This window comes from Sorex fumeus, unplaced genomic scaffold (assembly GCF_029834395.1).
Source record: "Sorex fumeus unplaced genomic scaffold, SorFum_2.1 ptg000122l, whole genome shotgun sequence".
NCBI lineage: Eukaryota > Metazoa > Chordata > Mammalia > Eulipotyphla > Soricidae > Sorex > Sorex fumeus.
Genome location: NW_026606179.1, coordinates 8319322 through 8336613, shown reverse-complemented (window position 1 = coordinate 8336613; position 17292 = coordinate 8319322). Strand labels below are relative to the sequence as shown.

At 56.7% G+C, this 17292-nt stretch overlaps 2 protein-coding genes across 2 annotated transcripts; one reads left to right on the top strand and one right to left on the bottom strand.

The window, feature by feature from the left end:
- Nucleotides 1-1074: 1074 nt before the first annotated feature.
- RPL28 (ribosomal protein L28) lies at nucleotides 1075-2724 on the top strand. The gene is made up of 5 exons (XM_056135818.1): nucleotides 1075-1141; nucleotides 1390-1478; nucleotides 1571-1694; nucleotides 2390-2508; nucleotides 2593-2724. Exons 2-5 carry the CDS (start codon nucleotides 1398-1400, stop codon nucleotides 2680-2682), a joined length of 414 nt encoding a protein of 137 aa, XP_055991793.1. The 5' UTR covers nucleotides 1075-1141; nucleotides 1390-1397; the 3' UTR covers nucleotides 2683-2724.
- Nucleotides 2725-6357: 3633 nt separating this feature from the next.
- On the bottom strand, nucleotides 6358-10406 carry UBE2S (ubiquitin conjugating enzyme E2 S). Its single transcript, XM_056135814.1, has 4 exons — nucleotides 9893-10406; nucleotides 9163-9310; nucleotides 8521-8711; nucleotides 6358-6776 (listed from the first exon to the last, which is right to left on the bottom strand). The coding sequence occupies exons 1-4, from the start codon at nucleotides 9893-9895 to the stop codon at nucleotides 6483-6485; spliced, it is 636 nt and encodes a 211-aa protein (XP_055991789.1). The 5' UTR covers nucleotides 9896-10406; the 3' UTR covers nucleotides 6358-6482.
- Between the last annotated feature and the right edge of the window lie 6886 nt (nucleotides 10407-17292).

Sequence of the window (17292 nt, the reverse complement as noted above, 5' to 3'; positions counted from 1 at the left end):
GTGCGACCAGGGGCAGCCCAGGGAGCGAGACTGCGCGCTGCTATTCACTGGGGACTCCTGTGCGTCTCGTCGCGAACTAACCCCGGACGCTAGTGTGGATAGGCCGGATCCCTGGTCTCGGCCATCAGGTCTGTACACACGGGCGGCTTCTGGGGTGTCCAAACTTCCAAGGCCTTGTTGCCGCGGGTTCAGAGAATGCCCGACCGGCGCGACGCCCAGGGAATCCCAGACAGCGCAAGCCTATGGCAGCGTCCTTATTCTTGTTAAGCCTTGTTGGAAAGGTACCCTCCTTGGCGCTGGAACCATAGTACAGCGAGTAGGGCGCTTTCCTTGCGCACAGCCGACGAGAGTTTGGTCCCCAGCATCTCCAAGAGTGACCCCTGAGTACTAGAGCTAGGAGTAAACCCTGAGCACCCCTGGGAGTGGTCCCCCAAAACTGCTTTGTCCCCAAAACAAACGCCCAAGAAGTCTGGTACATTCTCTTTTCCTCCAAACTGCAGCTCGTCCTTAGAGCCAATCACGGACCTTAGCCAGTGCCGGACTTTGAGAAGTCTACGTCTAGTTTTTCCTCTTTAAGCAGTCTCCGAACTGTGTGAAGTAGGAAGGGGGCCGCGAAAAGTGCGGAAGCTTTCCGAACGCGACCGAATGGGGCCCGAGTGTTTCCGAACAGGCCCGAGTCCGGCCGTCTGCGCGGGGAACCGTGTTCCCGGAGGGTTCCGGAGATGCCCGAGCGTTCTTCCGGGCCTTCGTAGGTCGGCCGAGAACTTCCGAAGGGGCTCGGAGGCGCCCGAAGATACGGAACGGTTTCCCCAGTGCGCACACGCACGGGAATCAATCGTCGAACTTGTTTATTCGGGTGTCCAGCACGGGACGGACGATATTTGAGGAGCTGCTGGTGAGAATCCACCAAGCGTCACGGAAACCGCGGCATGGTCTGGGCACGAGAACCGATCATTCCGGAGATGGCCGAGCAGCGGCGACGGATTGACGGAAAGAGCCGAACGTCCCTGACTAGCTGCGAGCGGAGAGAACGTCTGCGCGTGCGTGCCCAGATAGGAAGCGGAAATGCGTGTAGTTATTAAAGGCGTCAGCCCGCCCTTTGCCTGTCTCTTTCCGTCTCCGGCAGCCGCGGCGAGAGGAGGTAGGTCGAGCCTCATGCTCCCGCGTGGCCGCTCCTGCTAAAGTTTTGCCCACTCCTCTATCCTGCTGGGCAGGCCCTTTCCACCCCGAATCACTCTCAATACGCTCCCCAGTTCATCGCCCTGTTTCCACCCCTTCGCCCACGGTCGGCTTGTCTGCCGGCCGCCCATCCTCCGGAACCCCACCTTCCGTCCATCTGGGCCGGGGCGCGCAGGCCGCGTCCCAGCCCTGCTTTCCCTGTCTCCGTAGCTGCCACCATGTCCGCACACCTGCAATGGATGGTCGTGCGCAACTGCTCCAGCTTCCTGATCAAGAGGAACAAGCAGACTTACAGCACTGTAAGTGGAGCGGCCCAAGGTTGCCCCGGAGCCCCTCCCTCCGCCTCCCCGCCCCCCCAGCCCCACTCCCAGACTCCACGCCTTCTTCCCAGGAGCCGAATAACCTCAAGGCCCGCAACTCCTTCCGCTACAACGGCCTCATACACCGCAAGACCGTGGGCGTGGAGCCGGCGGCTGACGGCAAAGGCATCGTGGTGGTGATGAAGCGCCGATCCGGTAAGCGCCGCCCCAGGGGGCCGGGGGAGGGTGTTCACTCTCCAGAGCGCCGCAGAGGATACCTGCACCGGGGAGGTGACATGCGGTGGTCTGCTTGTGGGTGCGAGTGCGGGCAAGGGGATCCTCGATGGGGCTGTTACGGTTTGGGAACTCCACCGGATAGGGGTCGCCCCTGAAGGCTCTCTCCTGCTGGTGTCGCTGTTTTTTCCCTCGGTGGCGGTAAGCTTTTTCCTGGGTTCTAAGCGGGTTGCCAGAGATGATATGGGCGGCCCTAGTGCACCGGCGGCGGCTACGTTTATGCTCCTGTAGCGATTGATGGGGTGCATGCGTGAGCCACTCAGGAGTTCCTCCACTCTAAGCCAGCCCCCAGCCAGCCTGTCCCAAGGCTCTGTTACAGCCCAGGAGGCTGTTCTTTTGGTGCTAGTATTGGAATCCAGGTGGAAAACTGCAGTTGAGGGCCAGACACGCCTTTCTCCTCCCACCTGTTGTCAACCCCAGCGTCCAAGTGGAGCTTGGACTATCTTTACCCAGTGCCTAGGACTGGGGGAAGCCTGGACCCCCTCCCCCCACCTTTAGACTCCTGCTGTGTGCCTTTGGTTGGGGACCAGAGGTTCTCAGTCGTGGTCATTGAGCACTGGAGGCAGTACTTAAGACGGAGGGGCACTAACATCCAGCCTGGGTTGCCTTTCTGCCAGGCCAACGGAAGCCCGCAACCTCCTATGTGCGGACCACCATCAACAAGAATGCAAGGGCCACCCTCAGCAGCGTCCGTCACATGATTCGCAAGAACAAGTACCGCCCGGACCTGCGCATGGTGAGGGGGTAACCTGGTATGGGCAGAGGGCGGTGGAGGTGTGCCCCCCCACTAGTTGGCTGACTGAGCCCCCTGCACCCCCAGGCTGCCATCCGCAGAGCCAGTGCCATCCTGCGCAGCCAGAAGCCCGTGGCTGTGAAGAGGAAGCGGGCACGCCCTGCTAAGAGTGCCTGAGTGCATCCCCAGATCAATAAAGGCATCTGCCGATTCCCCTCACTCTGCGTGAGCTGTCCAGCATGCTGCCCACCTGGGACTGGGCGCTGGTGCTATCCTCCTTGGGGACCTGGATTTAGTGGGCTTTAAGTCTCCCATATAGTGTACATGGGGCACGTCTTCTCAGTGATTGCAATCCCACCTCTAGAGTGTCTCAGCTGCAGCACGGGACACACAACTTGCTGGGGCCCTTGCCTGTCCCTGTCTGTCCCTATTCAGCAGGCAGAAGAGGCACCTGGGATTGTAGTGGAAGGCAGTTGGGTATCCATGCCTGGACTGCTGGCCTACCCTGGACAGCTTGTATGTGGCAGGGACTGACCTTGCCACCTGGTGCCCTGTGTCCTCTGATGTGATGAGAGGTGTTGTCTTGAGTTCTAGTGGGATCAGGAGCCTCTGCTCTCCACTCTGAGCCGGGCAGTCAGGATACCCTGATTGTGTAAGGTGGCCTAGGTGTGTGTGGGGCAGGGGCAGTCCCACTCGGTCCCCAGGCACATCTCCCATTGCCTAGGGGTCCCCCTTCTGTCTCTCCCATAGGGGCCTGACACATTGCTTGTGGGGTGTGGGCTGGCACCAAACTACCTAAGGTGCTGTCTGCTGCTGTGAGCTGCAGGTGCTCCTGGGAACAGAGCTGCAGGTGCCCTGTCCAGGTCTGTGTGGATAGCCTGATGGATGTAGCTGGTGTGGGGGCTTTTAGAAACTTGTTTACCAATGTCTGAGGAGGGGAGATGGAACACTGATTTGAGCTGCAGAACTCAGTGGTGCGGGCAGTATCAGGGATCAAATGGGCTGGCCTGTGCAAGTCTAGAGCCCTAACTCCTGTACCACCTGTCGTCCCCAGCAAGCAATTTAAAACAAGTATTAACCTGTTTCCTGTGAGGGTGATACCTGGGTGCATGTGTGCAGCACCAGTGCTGCCTGGGACAAGCAGTGACTTCGGTCAGCACCTGCTCAGGTGCCTTGGGCCTCCTGTACTTAGGTCCACAAAACTACAATGTACTGTTTTAGTGGGCTTGTTTTTGGAGGGTGGGGGTTGAGCTTCCTGTTTATGCTTAGGATTGACCCTTAGTGGTTCCTGAGGGCATCCAAGTGGTGCCAAGATCCATTCAGCCAGTTGGGCAGGTAAGTGATTTTTTTCTTTTGGCTTTTTGGGTCACACCTAGCGATGCACAGGGGTTACTCCTGGCTTCTGCACTCAGGAACTACCCCTGGTGGTGCTCAGGGGACCATATGGGATGCTGGGAATCGAACCCAGCTTGGCCGCGTGCAAGGCAAACGGCTTAGCCACTGTGCTATTGCTCCAGCCCTTGGATTAAGTTTTTTTGTGAAGTGTACATCTAGCATTGTTCCCTTAACTATTACAAGTTTGGATCCCCTTATTTCAATGTATTATGAGCTATTCAGTTCTTCACTTTTGGTTTTGCTGTGCTCAGGGATTTCTTCTGCCTCTGGGGACAATAGTGGTGCTGTTGGTCAAACCCTGGACAGATAAATGCTAGGCAAGTGCCCATCCCACTGTTATTCAACCCCACCTTTTTTTTTTAAATTTGGGGCATGTCCAGTTGTGCTTATTCCTGGCTTAGGTATCATGCCTAGTGGGGCTCTGAGCCATATAGGGTGCCAGGATTGAACTAGGGTTGGCTCTCTGCAAGCAAAGCCCCTGTGCTATGTCCCTGGGCTCCAAAATGCTTTTCAGGAACTGCAGACAGGACAGCAGGTAGAATCAGACAGGACCTTGCACGCAGCTGACCCAGGAACACTGGCACTTACATGGTCCCTAAACTTAACCAGGACTGATCCCTAAGGAACGGGGTAAGCCCTAAGCATGACTCACCCCCTCCACCAAAAAAATGAGGATTGGTGGTGTCTGGGCCTCACTGGACACTGCTCAGGTACCAGTGGGGGAACAAACCTGTGCTCTGTGACAGGCAAGGCTTAACCGCTGTGCTGTCAGGTGCCACAAGTGCTTTTAGATTATTTCAGTTACTTTTGCTTTTTGTGGTACTCCAGATTTACTCTTGGCTCTGCACTCAGGAATTGCTCATGGCAGTGCTTGGGGGACTTTTTAACTCAAGTCTTTATTTCTTTTTAAGGCTATCAGAGCTATCTTTGTTATTTTCTCTAAAGATTATTTTTTTTGGGGGGGGGGTCACACCTGGGAATGTTCAGGGGTTACTCCTGGCTCTGCACTCAGGAATCACTCCTGGTGGTGCTTGGGGTACCATATGGAATGCTGGGAATTGAACCCAGGTCGGCTGCATTCAAGGTAAACACTGTACCTGCTGTTATCACTCCGGCCCTTCTCTGAAGATGTTTTTTAACATGTCTGGAATGTTTTCCAGACCCCAAAGAGTGGCTGTTTCTGGTTTTGAAGTGTCCGTGGTCTTCTGGGCAGTGTCAGCTTAAGGCCCAGTTCTCTACATCTCCCACAGAGGGAAGGGGGATTGGGGCTCATAATGGAGTGATCCATTTATTTCTTTTCAGTGCCATACTCAGCACTGCTCAGGGACCCTATTCTGTGCTTGGAATCCGAATGAGATGGGGTGTGTTCAGCCCCTATAGGGGCTTGGGGCCCTAGAATCTTCAGAACGAGGATGACCCTGGTGTCATTTAGGGAGGCCTGGAGACCCTTTGAAATTCTCATTAAGTCAAAAACAAAGCTAGAAAAAGAGGAAAGCTGGAGATTGTTTAATTTGGGGCTTGGATACCAGGTTTAGTTGGTAAGCTCTACCTACAGTCATGTGAAGCCCAGCCTACGACCAAAGAACACCCAGCATCCCTCAGGAGGGGGGACTGCCTTAGCTGTGCTGTGGGCACGCATGCTCAGTGCAAGAGGTGGCTACACATGGCCCAGCCATTTATCCTTTGGTCACGCCCAAGCACCCTCACCCAGACCATTTTTTCTTTTTGGGTCACACCCAGCATTTGGTCACGGTCACGGTCCTCCCGTTGTTCATCTATTTGCTCGAGTGGGCCCAGTAACGTCTCCATTGGAGACTTTGTTGTTACTGTGTTTGGCATATCGAATAAGTCACGAGTAGCTTGCCAGGTTCTGCCATGCGGGTGAGATACTCTCGGTAGCTTGCCGGGCTCTCCGAGAGGGGCGGAGGAATCGAACTAGGGTCGGCCATGTTGGCTGCGTGCAAGGCATACGCCCGACCGCTGTGCTATCGCTCCAGCCCACACCCAGCATTACACAGAAGTTACTACTGGCTCTGCAATCAGGAATTCCTCCTGGTGGTGCTCTGGGGACCATATGGGATGCTGGGGATCAAAGGTATCAGCTGCCGCGTGCAAGGCATCACCCAAACCTTTAAACTGGCTAGACAAAACTGGCCTCCCTGGCTACTTCAGTCCCGAGGGACAAGGGCCACACCTGCTGTGGCTTAGTAGTGCAAGTGGGTGGAGGCGAAAGATGCCAGTGAGAGTCTATAGTGCCCCAGTACTGGCCAGGCCTAAAGGAAGGCTGAGGGAGAGGGGAGCCAGCCCTGGGCTATGGGAGCGGCCTCATTTAGGGACAAGTGCCCACAAAGAGCAGCACTAGCCCAGTGTTGAGTGAGACTACACAGGGACTGACCCTGGGGGCCAAGGTGAGGTACGGATGTGGGGCACCGTTCTGGGATCAGCAAGGTCCAGCAGCTGCTTTTCCAACTTTATTTAGAAAAACAAATCCAGGTCCCAGTGCCCAGCCCTCCCCATCCCCGTCATAACTTAAATAACTTAAGAGATAGAGTTGGGGGCGGTCGGGTCAGGAAAGGGGATTCCTACAGCCGCCGCAGCGCCCGCTTCTTGTCTTTGTCCGTCTTTTTCTTGGCCACCAGCTTCTTGTCCCGCTCACCTGCGTGCTTCTTGGCCATGGGCCCCTCAGCACCCCCCACACCTGCAGCGGTGGTTGGGTCCCCTGAGGGTGCCGCGGCTGTGCTTGGGGCACCGCCATGGATCTCCGTGAGCAGGCGGGCCCGCGCTGCGTACTCCTCGTAGTTCTCCAGCAGTAGCCGGCCTGCCTCCTCGTTGAGGGCTGACTCAGGGTTTGGGTGGATCAGCAGGCACTTGATGGTCTGTGTAAAGAGCAAGCAGTGCCCAGGACTCAGACTCCCACTGTCCTGTTCCACAGACCCAGGGACCCCCAAATTCTGGGCAGGGAGGTGCTTGTCGGAGGTCACTCAGGAGAAAGAAGCAACCTAGAAATCACATCCATTTCTTTTTGGCTTTTGGGGATCATACCAGGCAATGCTCAAGGGTTGCTCCTGGTTCTGCACTCAGTAATCTCTCCTGGTGGTGCTCAGGGGACCATATGGGATGCTGGGACTCTGAACCTGGGTCAGCTGTGTACATGGCAAATGCTCTACCCGCTGAATTATCGCTCTAGTCTCTGCACCCTTTTCTGATGGAAATCATGGCCAAAAAGGCTCATAGCTGACACAGGTAACCTAGCACCCCAGCAGGCCAGAGCTGAGGGGCACGACAAACATCCTCTTCATACTAGGACCACAGAGGGCTCGGCAGATGACTGCGTCTCATGGCTGCACACAGGGGCAGTCAGGATATGTGGCAAGGAGTACTTGGCGGGGCAGACGTCACTGGACAAAGCTGCAGGCACCACACCCTAACTCTTGCTGGTGTCCTCTCCACCAAGCTAACAGGTGTGGAAGGGAATGGTTTCTGATGTTTACCTCAGAGGCTACCACAGGCTGCAGGAACCCCATCACCACCTCCCCAGGGGCTTACAGCAATTTATCCTCAGGAAAATTTTTTTTGTAGAGGGGGTTTGTCATACCTGGTGGTGCTCAGGGATCATTCCTGGCAAAGCTTAGGGAACTCTGTAGTGCTGGGTATCAAACCTGAGTCAGTCGTGTGTGAGGCAACTGAGCACCTACCCTGTACTATGGCTCCAGCCCCCTCCTTCAGTACTGTTAAGAATCTGGGAGATGTTCTAGGGTTGCCACGCAGGCATCTGACTCAGGACCTCGGATCTGATCCCCAGTACAAGGTCCCAGAGTACTATACTACTGTGTCAGTACAAAAAAGCATTGGGAGCTACACATAGGCTTTGGAGCCCTGGAGAAGTGTGTATGTATTTTGCGGAGAGGGGCCTATCTATGAGGCTCTACCCAACCACTATCCCACCGGCTTTCTTGGCACTGTGGAACATGGGGCTACCCCTGGTCCCCTCCATGACTTGAAGACTGCTTTGCTAGTGACAACCCTGGATTCCATCTCTAGCACCACCATGTCCCAGGTCCCAGCACATGGGCAGTCCTCAAAGTGCCAGGTGTTCCTGGCAGAGTGAACCAAATCTGGTGGGAAACAGTGGCTCATGGAGAGATTTTGGGATCATAGAGGTTACACAAACAGTAAGTGTATTTAACAATATCCTAGAGGCCACATCTAATGATACACTGGGGAACGTGCCATGTCAGGTACTGACCCTGGCCACCACCTGTATAGCGTATACTCTGGTCCTTCCAGATGTCTTCTGGGCTCCCTCACAATTACCCAGTACTGACTTTTGTTGTGTTTGGAGGCCACATCTAGTGCTTGCAGGTTGCCCCAGCTCAGGGCAGGCCCTGACAGCACAGGCGCTGCTCTCAGGCCCACATACATGCAAAACAGACTCACTCTCCCCAAGCCCCGGCCAACTCCTGACTGTTCTAGAACCATGAGCCATTTGCTGAACAGTGAACCAGGGGATACCACCACTCTGTCCTAGCCAAGAAAAGAGCTCCTGATGGAGTCGTTGGTGTCCTCCGCTCCAGGCACTGCCAGTGTTTCTCCAGTTCCCAGAGGAGACCCAGAACTCACCAGCAGCACGTGCCGGATGCCCAGCTTGGCTGTCCAGTCCCTCTTGAGCACGTTGACGCAGATCTCCCCATTGGCACCCACATTGGGATGGAAGATCTTGGTGAGGAAGAAGCCCTTGGGCGGAGAGGCGGGAAAGTCCTTCCCCAGCAGGAGCTTCATGCGGAACAGGCCTCCGGCATAGGGGGTGCCCTCTGCAAGGAGGGGGCACTATGTTACCCGAGTGTGATTCACACCCATGGCCCTCACTTCGACTGCCCTGCACCCTGTCTGGAGTGAAGCCCCCAGCACTGGTCAACCCACCAAGGTTCGAGAAGGTCTCTAAGCTGCCTCACTCCTCATGCTCAAGGCTGGAGCACCCACAGCGTCCCTCTCCTCTCACCACTACTAGCCTTTCTTCCGGTTCTTACCAGGAACCCCAAATTGTTTGGGGGGCTCTAGGGAGCTCCCGCTGTGATCCCCACCCACCACCACTCAGACCAGACTCTTCACTGGCACAGCGCTGATGTATGTTGAGACACTCACCACCCCACCACCTCCCAGGTCCTCGTCCATCTCCTGTCATGGGTCTGCTACCCAAGTCTGTCCCATCCCTTCCAGGGGCATTCAGTGCATGAGCAGTGTGGCCACAGGAGGCCCACTCACCAGGCCCCTCGATGGTGACTTGCAGGTCGGTGAGGTCCTCCTCATTGGGGAAGACTTTGATGCCATCGGGAGGGTCAGCGGTCAGCGTGGCCACCTCCTTGTATACCAGGCGGATAATGTGCGGTGGCAGGTTCTCCACGTTGGAGTTCTGGGTAGAGGAAGAAGCGCTGTGAGTCCGGCGCTGGGCTGTCCCGGCGCAGTACCGGCTGTTAGCCGGGTACAGTTCCCAGGGCCGCCCCACTAGAACAGGCGAGAGCCGGGAACTGCTGACGACGTTCCAGATCAGCCCCGCTTCCCCAGGGCCTCCAACGCGGCTCTGCAGCCCAGCCAGGATGGCAGTGATGCGGGGTAGGCCTAAGGCCTGCCCGTAGCCTCTTCCCCACGTCTCCTCGGTAAAAACGGCCTGGAGGGAAGCTGGCGGCGCCAAGACCTTCAGCCTGGAGGGAAGCTGGCGGCGACAAGCCTCCGTACCCGAAACAGCCCCGCAGCGGGCCGCGAAAGCCCGGAGCCCTGCTCGGGGCTCCGCCCGGCCTACGCCACCGCGGGCCGGCCCGGGCGGCCTCCCGCCACCGGCGAAGCCCCGGAGCACACCTCCCGGCCCGGCCCGGCCCGGCAGGTGCGACCTCCACCCCCTCCAGCCGCACGCCGGAGGCTACTGGGCCCCGGACCCCTTCCTCGGGGCCCCGCCCGCCCGCCGCCCTCCTCCCCGCGCACGGCGGCCCGCGCTCACCATGACGGCGGTCGGCCGGGGGCGGGTCCCCCGGCCCCCGTTCCTGCGCTCCTCGGACCGCCGGCTGCGGCCGCTGCGGCCCTGGCGTGGCCCGAGTGGCCCCACTTCGCTGTCCACTGACGGTCCGTAGGTGCCGAAGCCCGCCTTGCCCCGGCGCCCGGCCGCACTGAGCCAGGAGCGCGCGCACCGCGCCCCTTTTATAGCGCTCTGCAGGCCCCGCCCCTCCGCGACCCTGAAGCGCCGCGGCCCGACTCGTGACGTCAGCGCGCACGTCCCGCGGCGTCCGACGCTCTCATCCTTTTCCCGTAGTCCTCGGGCTGCGGCGGGAGAAATTGAGGAGAGGGCGCGGGGTCGTCCGGTCAGTGGAACACGCGGGGCCCGGGGAAGGGTCCCCAAAGAACGGAGAGGGCTGAGCACGGGGAGTGGGAGCGCAGCCGCGCTCGCTGATTGGGCCGTTTGAACGAGACGCCGCCACAGGCCGGCGTACGCGCGCGCTCCTCGCCGCCCAGGAAATCGCGTACCTGACTAACGGTCGGCGGCGGTAGGGCGGGGCCAGGAGAGGCGGAGCTCGAGGGGATTTAAACGGATGATGGAAAGCCCGCTGACCAATAGGGAATTGCAGGCCTAGGATGCGTTCACGGGACCAGCGGGGGCCAATCCTTGCCGGCGTGGGTAGTGCCGGGAGGCGGCCGGAAATAACGGAGACGGGCCCGACGCAGCGGCAGGACAAACGCTTGCAGCCAATGAAATTCGTCGGGTCTGGCATATGCAAATCAGGCGTTCACTGTCCGCGCGCTCTCAGCCGACCGTGGGGGAGCGCGCGAGGGACTCCGGTTACGTTTCCGCCCCCCCAGTCGCCATTTTGTGCGGCAGATGACCTCTGACCCGTGCCTCAGAGGGTCTCACACCCGTCAGCCGCCCCTTGCGGTGGTCGCCAAGCGCCGCGGCGTGTGACTTCCGTTCCTGGCCCTGCGCAGTTTCTGCCTGTGGGACGCGGGCGAAGGCCTCAGGCCGCGTTTCGACCCGTCTGGCCCGGGCCTAGGCCTGGCTCACGTCAGCCCGCCCCGTAGACCTACACCTCCCGCCTCCCCCGACGTTAGGGTGCAGCTAGGCTGCAGGCTGGCCCTGTGCTCTGTCCTCAGCCCCCTGATTCCCCGGGTGTGGCCCCTGGAACTAAAGCCAAACCGATGTGTGGCAGCGTGCTCCATGGCACTGTGTGGTGTGACTCCCCCCGCCCCCACCCCCACCCCAGAGGAGAAACACGGGCGGGTGTGACAGTACAGCAGGCAGGGCACTTGCTTTGAGTGTGTCTGCCCAACAGTTTGCGGCACTTTGCCGCATTCCTGAGCACTGCAGGGAGCCATTCCTCGGCAGAGCCACTGAGCCTGAGAGCCTCCCCCCCAACTGATGTCGGTGGGCCCCACGGGTGACGTATGTGAAGTGGGGTGGAGAAAGACGGTCACTTTCTCCCCACCCGCCTCTGCCACCCGGAATCCAGGGTTACTGGGTTCTTGTCTCGCCCGGCAGAAAGGAATTTCAGGAGTAGACAAGCAGTGAAGTAAATAGATTTTATTTGGAGGATTCTTAAGGTGTGGAGGGGGAGAGAGAGAGAGTACTCAAGAACATGAGCTTCTCTAAGGACGGAGAGAGAGAGCCCCTACACACATCCTAGCTAAGACAGGAGAGGAGATGCGGGCGACACATATGCTCGGGCACCACATGTGCTCGGTCACTGGGCAGCATATGCGCGCCCTTCCTTTGTTCAGGGTGGCCTTTATAGGGTTTCTCCAGCCTGCCCCCACGTCAGGCTTCTTCCTAGGTAAAAGTCCATTGCTAAGGAGGTTACCAGGGAGATTGGGAGCAGTGATGGTCTTCTTTGGGCTGAATCACTAAATTAAAAGGGAGGTCCAAAAAGAGGAACTTCTTGGCGAGGAGGCCTATATCCTCAGGATCTGCGGATGGTCTTATCAGGTCTTTGTTTTCTGTATCCTCAAGGTGGGTCAGTCTTAGAATTCTTTCTTGAAATTTTGTTTATTGCAAAGGGCTTTTCCCTATCTACATCACAACAAAGCTTGTAGTGTCCAAAGATACTGCTTGATAATTGATGCTGGTAGAGTCCTCAGGTGACTTATGTGAAGTGGGAAGGAGAGAGTTGTTGGCAGCCTTGAGAGGTAATCGAGGGAATTTGCAGTTTTCTCCAGAGAGAAGGGGTAGGGAAATTCAGGACTGTGAGCCTTGCTCCTTGCTGGAAAGGAAAGTCAGTCCTAAATCATCCAGGCCTTTCCAGTTCTTCGTCTTTCTCTCAGAAAAGAATTTCAGGAGATGAGCAGTGTTGTATAAGAGATTTTGGAAATGTTGAGGAAGGGTGTGCATGTGGTGAGAGAGAGAACGAACAAGGATTTTTCTGGAGTGGAGAGTGAGCCCCAGTTCACCTCCGAGCATTAGATGTGGAAGTATGAAAGTACACAGGGGAGATGTGAACAACACGGTGCTCTGGCATCGCTTGCACATGGTGTGTTTCCCTTGTTCATGTTGTCTTTTACAGGCTCCCCACCCCCACCCCAAAGTTGCCCTGTGGGGTTCTCTACCCAGGTAAGAGTCTACTGCTAGGGTGGTTGCCAAGGGGGTAGAGTTGATGGTATTCTCTGATATTCCTTTCCAGGCCTTTGTTCCTGCAGGAACTTCTCTCTGAGAGGGTTCCAGCCTTTTCTGGGTCTGCACTGGTGCCAGTTTAAGATCTTTTCAGGCTTTACTTTCTTTCCACAAGACTGTTCTGACAACCTTAGGCCTAGTTGGTTTTATTACTTCCCAAGAACTCATTGCCATGGGGATCCCTTCCCTATCTTCCTGTACCCCTGCTCCAGTATGAGCAGGATGAGGAGGTTGGGGAACACACCGGGGAACTAATTATGGGAATGGTCAAGGTATATAAGAAGGCCACATTTGAAAACAAAAGCTGTGTTTCTCAACTGGAGGAGGCATGGCCTCTTGTAAGCCTCCAGGAGAATCCAGAGGAGCACAGCAACAGTGGACTACGGGCCAACCTGTACCATGCTGACACAAGAAGACAAAGTCAGAAGGAGGCCACGGCCACATAAAGGAATGTCTGGGAGCTAAGGCAGTGCTCAAGAGGACCTGGTTTTGGATCCCAAGTCATAGTCCCCTGCTTGCCCTAGTGTCACTGGGAGTGGTCTCCGGGCCCACTGCTGGGGAGCCCCGCAACACCACATTGAAATGGTAAATCACTGTGTGCCTAGGAGCCTGCTGCTGGGGAAAGATCATTTGCAAATCCCATCAAACCTTGATGCAGGTCTGAGGCAGTGGGGAATGTTCGAGAACAAGACATTGATGTGGCATCAGGCAGACAGCCGGGTCTTCCTGATGCAGACAGGTGGGTCAGTGTGGCACCCTAGGCTGTAGGGCTCAGCTTTGTGTTTCCTGAGGTGTGCAGCTGAGCCACAGGCACAGTCTGTGTGCAACACCAGATGTGCCAAGCTGATGGCTCAAGGTTGGAACAGCCAGAGGGACATAATGATTCGACACCACACTGGGTCCCACTGAGGCTGCTTGAGAATGTGCTGATAGCGGTGCAGGTATCAAACCGCTGAGCCACATCCCTGGCCCTAGATGCTTATAATTTCAGGTCACCCTTGCTGTCTCCTTACTGTTCTTGTGTCTAAATTTGTGACAGTGAGCTGGTCCGCACATGTTGTGTTGTGGGGCTCTCTGGTGTCACCCTCCTTGAGGTGCTCTTGCACATTCGGGTTGTCATGCTCATGGGGGAAAGGCGAGGGGCACTGTGGTGGTAACTGGAGATCACACACTTTAGTTGCTGTGCTGTGGATGCTGGGAGGTCAAGTTGCAGGGTCCATGCTTGGTGTTACTAGGGATCAAACCTGGGAATTTCTACTTGAAAATGTCTGTGGGCTGTCCCCCCAGCCACTGGCCTTATTCTTCTGAACTGTCCTCTGACAGAGGCAGAGAGAGAGAGAGAGAGAGAACAGTGTCTACTTGTCCTGTGCAAAGCTAACACAGGTTCAGCCTCAGGACCACACAGGGTCCCCTGAACACCACCAGTGGTTATTCCTGAGTTTAGAGTATGGGTTGAGCCCTTAGCAACATGGGGTGTGCCCCCTGAAAAAAGAAGTGTCCCTTTGGGAGCAAAGTGGGCACCACACCTGCAACTTCCTTGCAAATGCTCCCTGGTGGGGGATGTTTCTATGGAGAGAAGTCTGAGAGCCAGGCAAGGCGATACCTGGACAGGTACCTGTTGTAACTTTACTGAAGTTGTAACTATACGTATGTTAACTCAAAGGGCTAAGTTAAAGACAAGTAAACCAAAAAACATAAATGATGGGTGTGGGGGGTGGGAGGGATGGAATGGTAGCACAGCATGTGGGGTCTTGGCTTACATGTGACAGACCTGAGTTTGATTTTCAGCATCCCATATTGTCCTCTGAGCACCCCCAGGAGTGATCCCTGAGCAGCATCAGATGTGGCCCCCATGCGCCCCTTCCCAAAAATAAATGGGCTGTGACGATAGTCCAGCTTGCTTTGTATGCACAGCCTGGTGGCTCTCCTGGGTTCCATCCCTGGCATCCCATGTGGTTCCCCAAATCCTGCTAGGAGTAACTTCTGAGTACAGAGCCAAGAGGAAGACCTGAGCACAGCTGGGTGTGACTCCAAAACAAAAAGCATGCATATGCAACACTGGCCGGAGCTAGGGAAGCTCACAGAGTTTGTAGAGGGAGGTGTCTGGTGACAAAGGTGGATAGGGGGTCCCCAGCTCCACTCTCTGTGCTCCTTTTGGTAGCTCTCAGGGCTGAAATGCAGAAGTGCAGACATGGGAACAGGTCAAATCCTCAGGGCCCACAGGGAGGCGCCACTCACCTACCAGTGGTATCTGCAGGGGGCAGGAGAGAGAACACAGGAGGTACCATGGGTGGCTCCTTCCTCCCCCCGCCCCCCAGGACCTCCAGCATTTACACAGCTGAGCACCACAGGATGTGGCCCAACCCAGGTGACCCATAAGACTGGTGGCTGGGGTTACCCCTCACTCAGCAGTCCTTGTCCTAAGTGGGAAATTTGAACATAGAGGTGCCGATGGGGAGGGGTGTCTCTCATGGCCGCAGAGTCAGGGAGCCCAGCTCCGGGAATCCACGCACCCAGCACCCCTCTGCCTGGGACTTTCAGGCCCGAGAGGGGATGACTGGGCTCTAGTTCTGCATAAAAGGAGGTTTGGTGGGGGCGGATGCTGAGTCCTCACATGGCATCTGCTGCACCTTGAATCTAAGGCATTGGGATAGTAGGTACCTGTGGGTGTGCCCCTCACCTGAGTGCCATCTCCACCAAATGGAATAACCTTAGGGACCTGCTGCATAGATTGCTCCAACAGGGCCCCACAGCACCCCCTTTGACAACAGCCCTCTGCAGAGCCAGATGGAGTGGATAACACTGCCCAGGCTCACTAGGGCTCAGGTGCTCATAGGAAGTGGCAACCACAGGTGATGGCTGGGGCAAACAGTGTGCACATGCATACTTGCTCCATGCCTGGGGCCACCGCAGCTGTGTGTCTTTCCACCTCACCCTCCATCCAGGCCCACAAGTGCCCAGGTGAGCCTTCTCCCTCCCAACAAAGTAGAAACCGTATCAGGAAAACATGTTTATTCAAAAAAAAAAAAACACCAAAAAAAAACAAGTCGCAGCTTTGCCACTGCCCTCGCTAAGGAACTGGAGGGAAGTCTGGGGTGGGGTGGGGAGTAGGGGGCAGGAAAGAAGAGGCGGAGGGTCTTCTGGTCCAGAAATGTTTGTCTTCTCTCTGTTGGGCCCCCCCACAGCCCCTGCTTGTGTGCATTTGCCTGGGGGGTGGGACGAGGGAGTCTCAGATGGCGAATCCCAGCTCCAAAAGATTGCAGAGGTCTGACCTGCCTTGCTCCTTGACCTCTCCCACTATGGCTTTACTAGTGACCAGAGGTCAAGGCCCCAGGGTCAGGCAACCAGTGCCTGGGTGAATGGGGAAAAGGGCAAGGTGCCTTGAGTCCAGTCTAGAAGAGAGCAAGTAGAGGGGGTGCATACAAAAGCTGAGAGTCCTGACCCCCCCACTTGGTGGGCTGGAGGAAGCAGAGTGTGCCATGGAGCAAAGGGCAGGGCTGGGGGGTGGGCAGGCAGGCATCCCTGTTGCTCTCCAGGAAAGTCAGTCAGTCTGGGGTCCTATGAGGGCAAAGGGGGACCCTAGAGTCCCGTGGACAACTGTAAGCATGGAGCTGGAAAAGGGGCACTGGGACCCAGTCCTTGGGAAGGGGTGTGGCTCCCAGCAGAGGTGCCAGTATTGGAGAGGAGATAAAGAGGACGGCCTAAGGAGGAAGAAGAGCCCCCCCACCTCGCCTTGGGGGCTTGGATGGGGGAGCATGTAGCCCTTTAAGAGTGGGGGAGATGGCCGCCTCTATAACATGGCTATGTACAAGGGGGATGGGGTGTTGGGGCATCTGGAGCCCCTGGAGGAGGGGGGAAGAACAGATCAGGAAGAGCTGACACTGCTCCGCCCCCACGGTGGCACTCTCCTGTGGCTTTCCAGGGGGACACTGTGCTCCAAGCAGGGGGGCAGAAGACATCCACAAGCCCCAGGGAGTTGGTCAGCTCTCAGGGCCTCTGCTCCTATGGGGTAGTCCAAGTGACAGGCAGTGGGCTAGGGCAGTGACATCATTCATGGGCTGGAATGCCCTTCCAGTGACAAAGGAGGTCTCTGCATTGACCCTGTCACCCATCACATGGTGGGAGGAGGGCAGTGAGTTGTCAGGAGGAACTTGGATGCCCTCCCCAGGAGTGGGGTGGGGTGCTAGCCCAGTCCGAGTCTGTTGGAGCTACTGCAGGTGTCTGCCTAAGTCAAAATAGAGGCAGTGACATCAAGGATCAGAGCCGGGATGATGCTATTGTGGCGTCCCACCTGAGTCTGCTTTTGAGACCCCAGGAAAATGGAGCCTTGTGATGGCTGCCCTTCTGGGAATAGCTGTGGTGCAGTGTGAGCCCAGAAGACAGTGGACACACTGGAGGGCAGGATCTCCCCCTGTCCAGGATCCTGGTGAATGAGGACACAGTCTGCTGTGGACCATGGACGGTGATCAGCTATGGTTATGGGGATCCTGGCACGGTGGCTCTTAAATGATGAACCCTACAAGATGAGGCCACCATTGGGGTTCTGGATAATGCTGATCCCATGTTTGGAATGGAACATAGTGGCATGTATAGCTGAAATGAGTGGGCTGATCCAGGGAGGTTATGATGCCATGTTTGAAATGGATCCAGAGAGGTGATGACACTGTGAATAAAGTATACCCTGGGAGGCGATGGCACTGTGGTCAAAGTGCATCATGGGAAGTAATGACACTGTGGTCGAAGTTCAC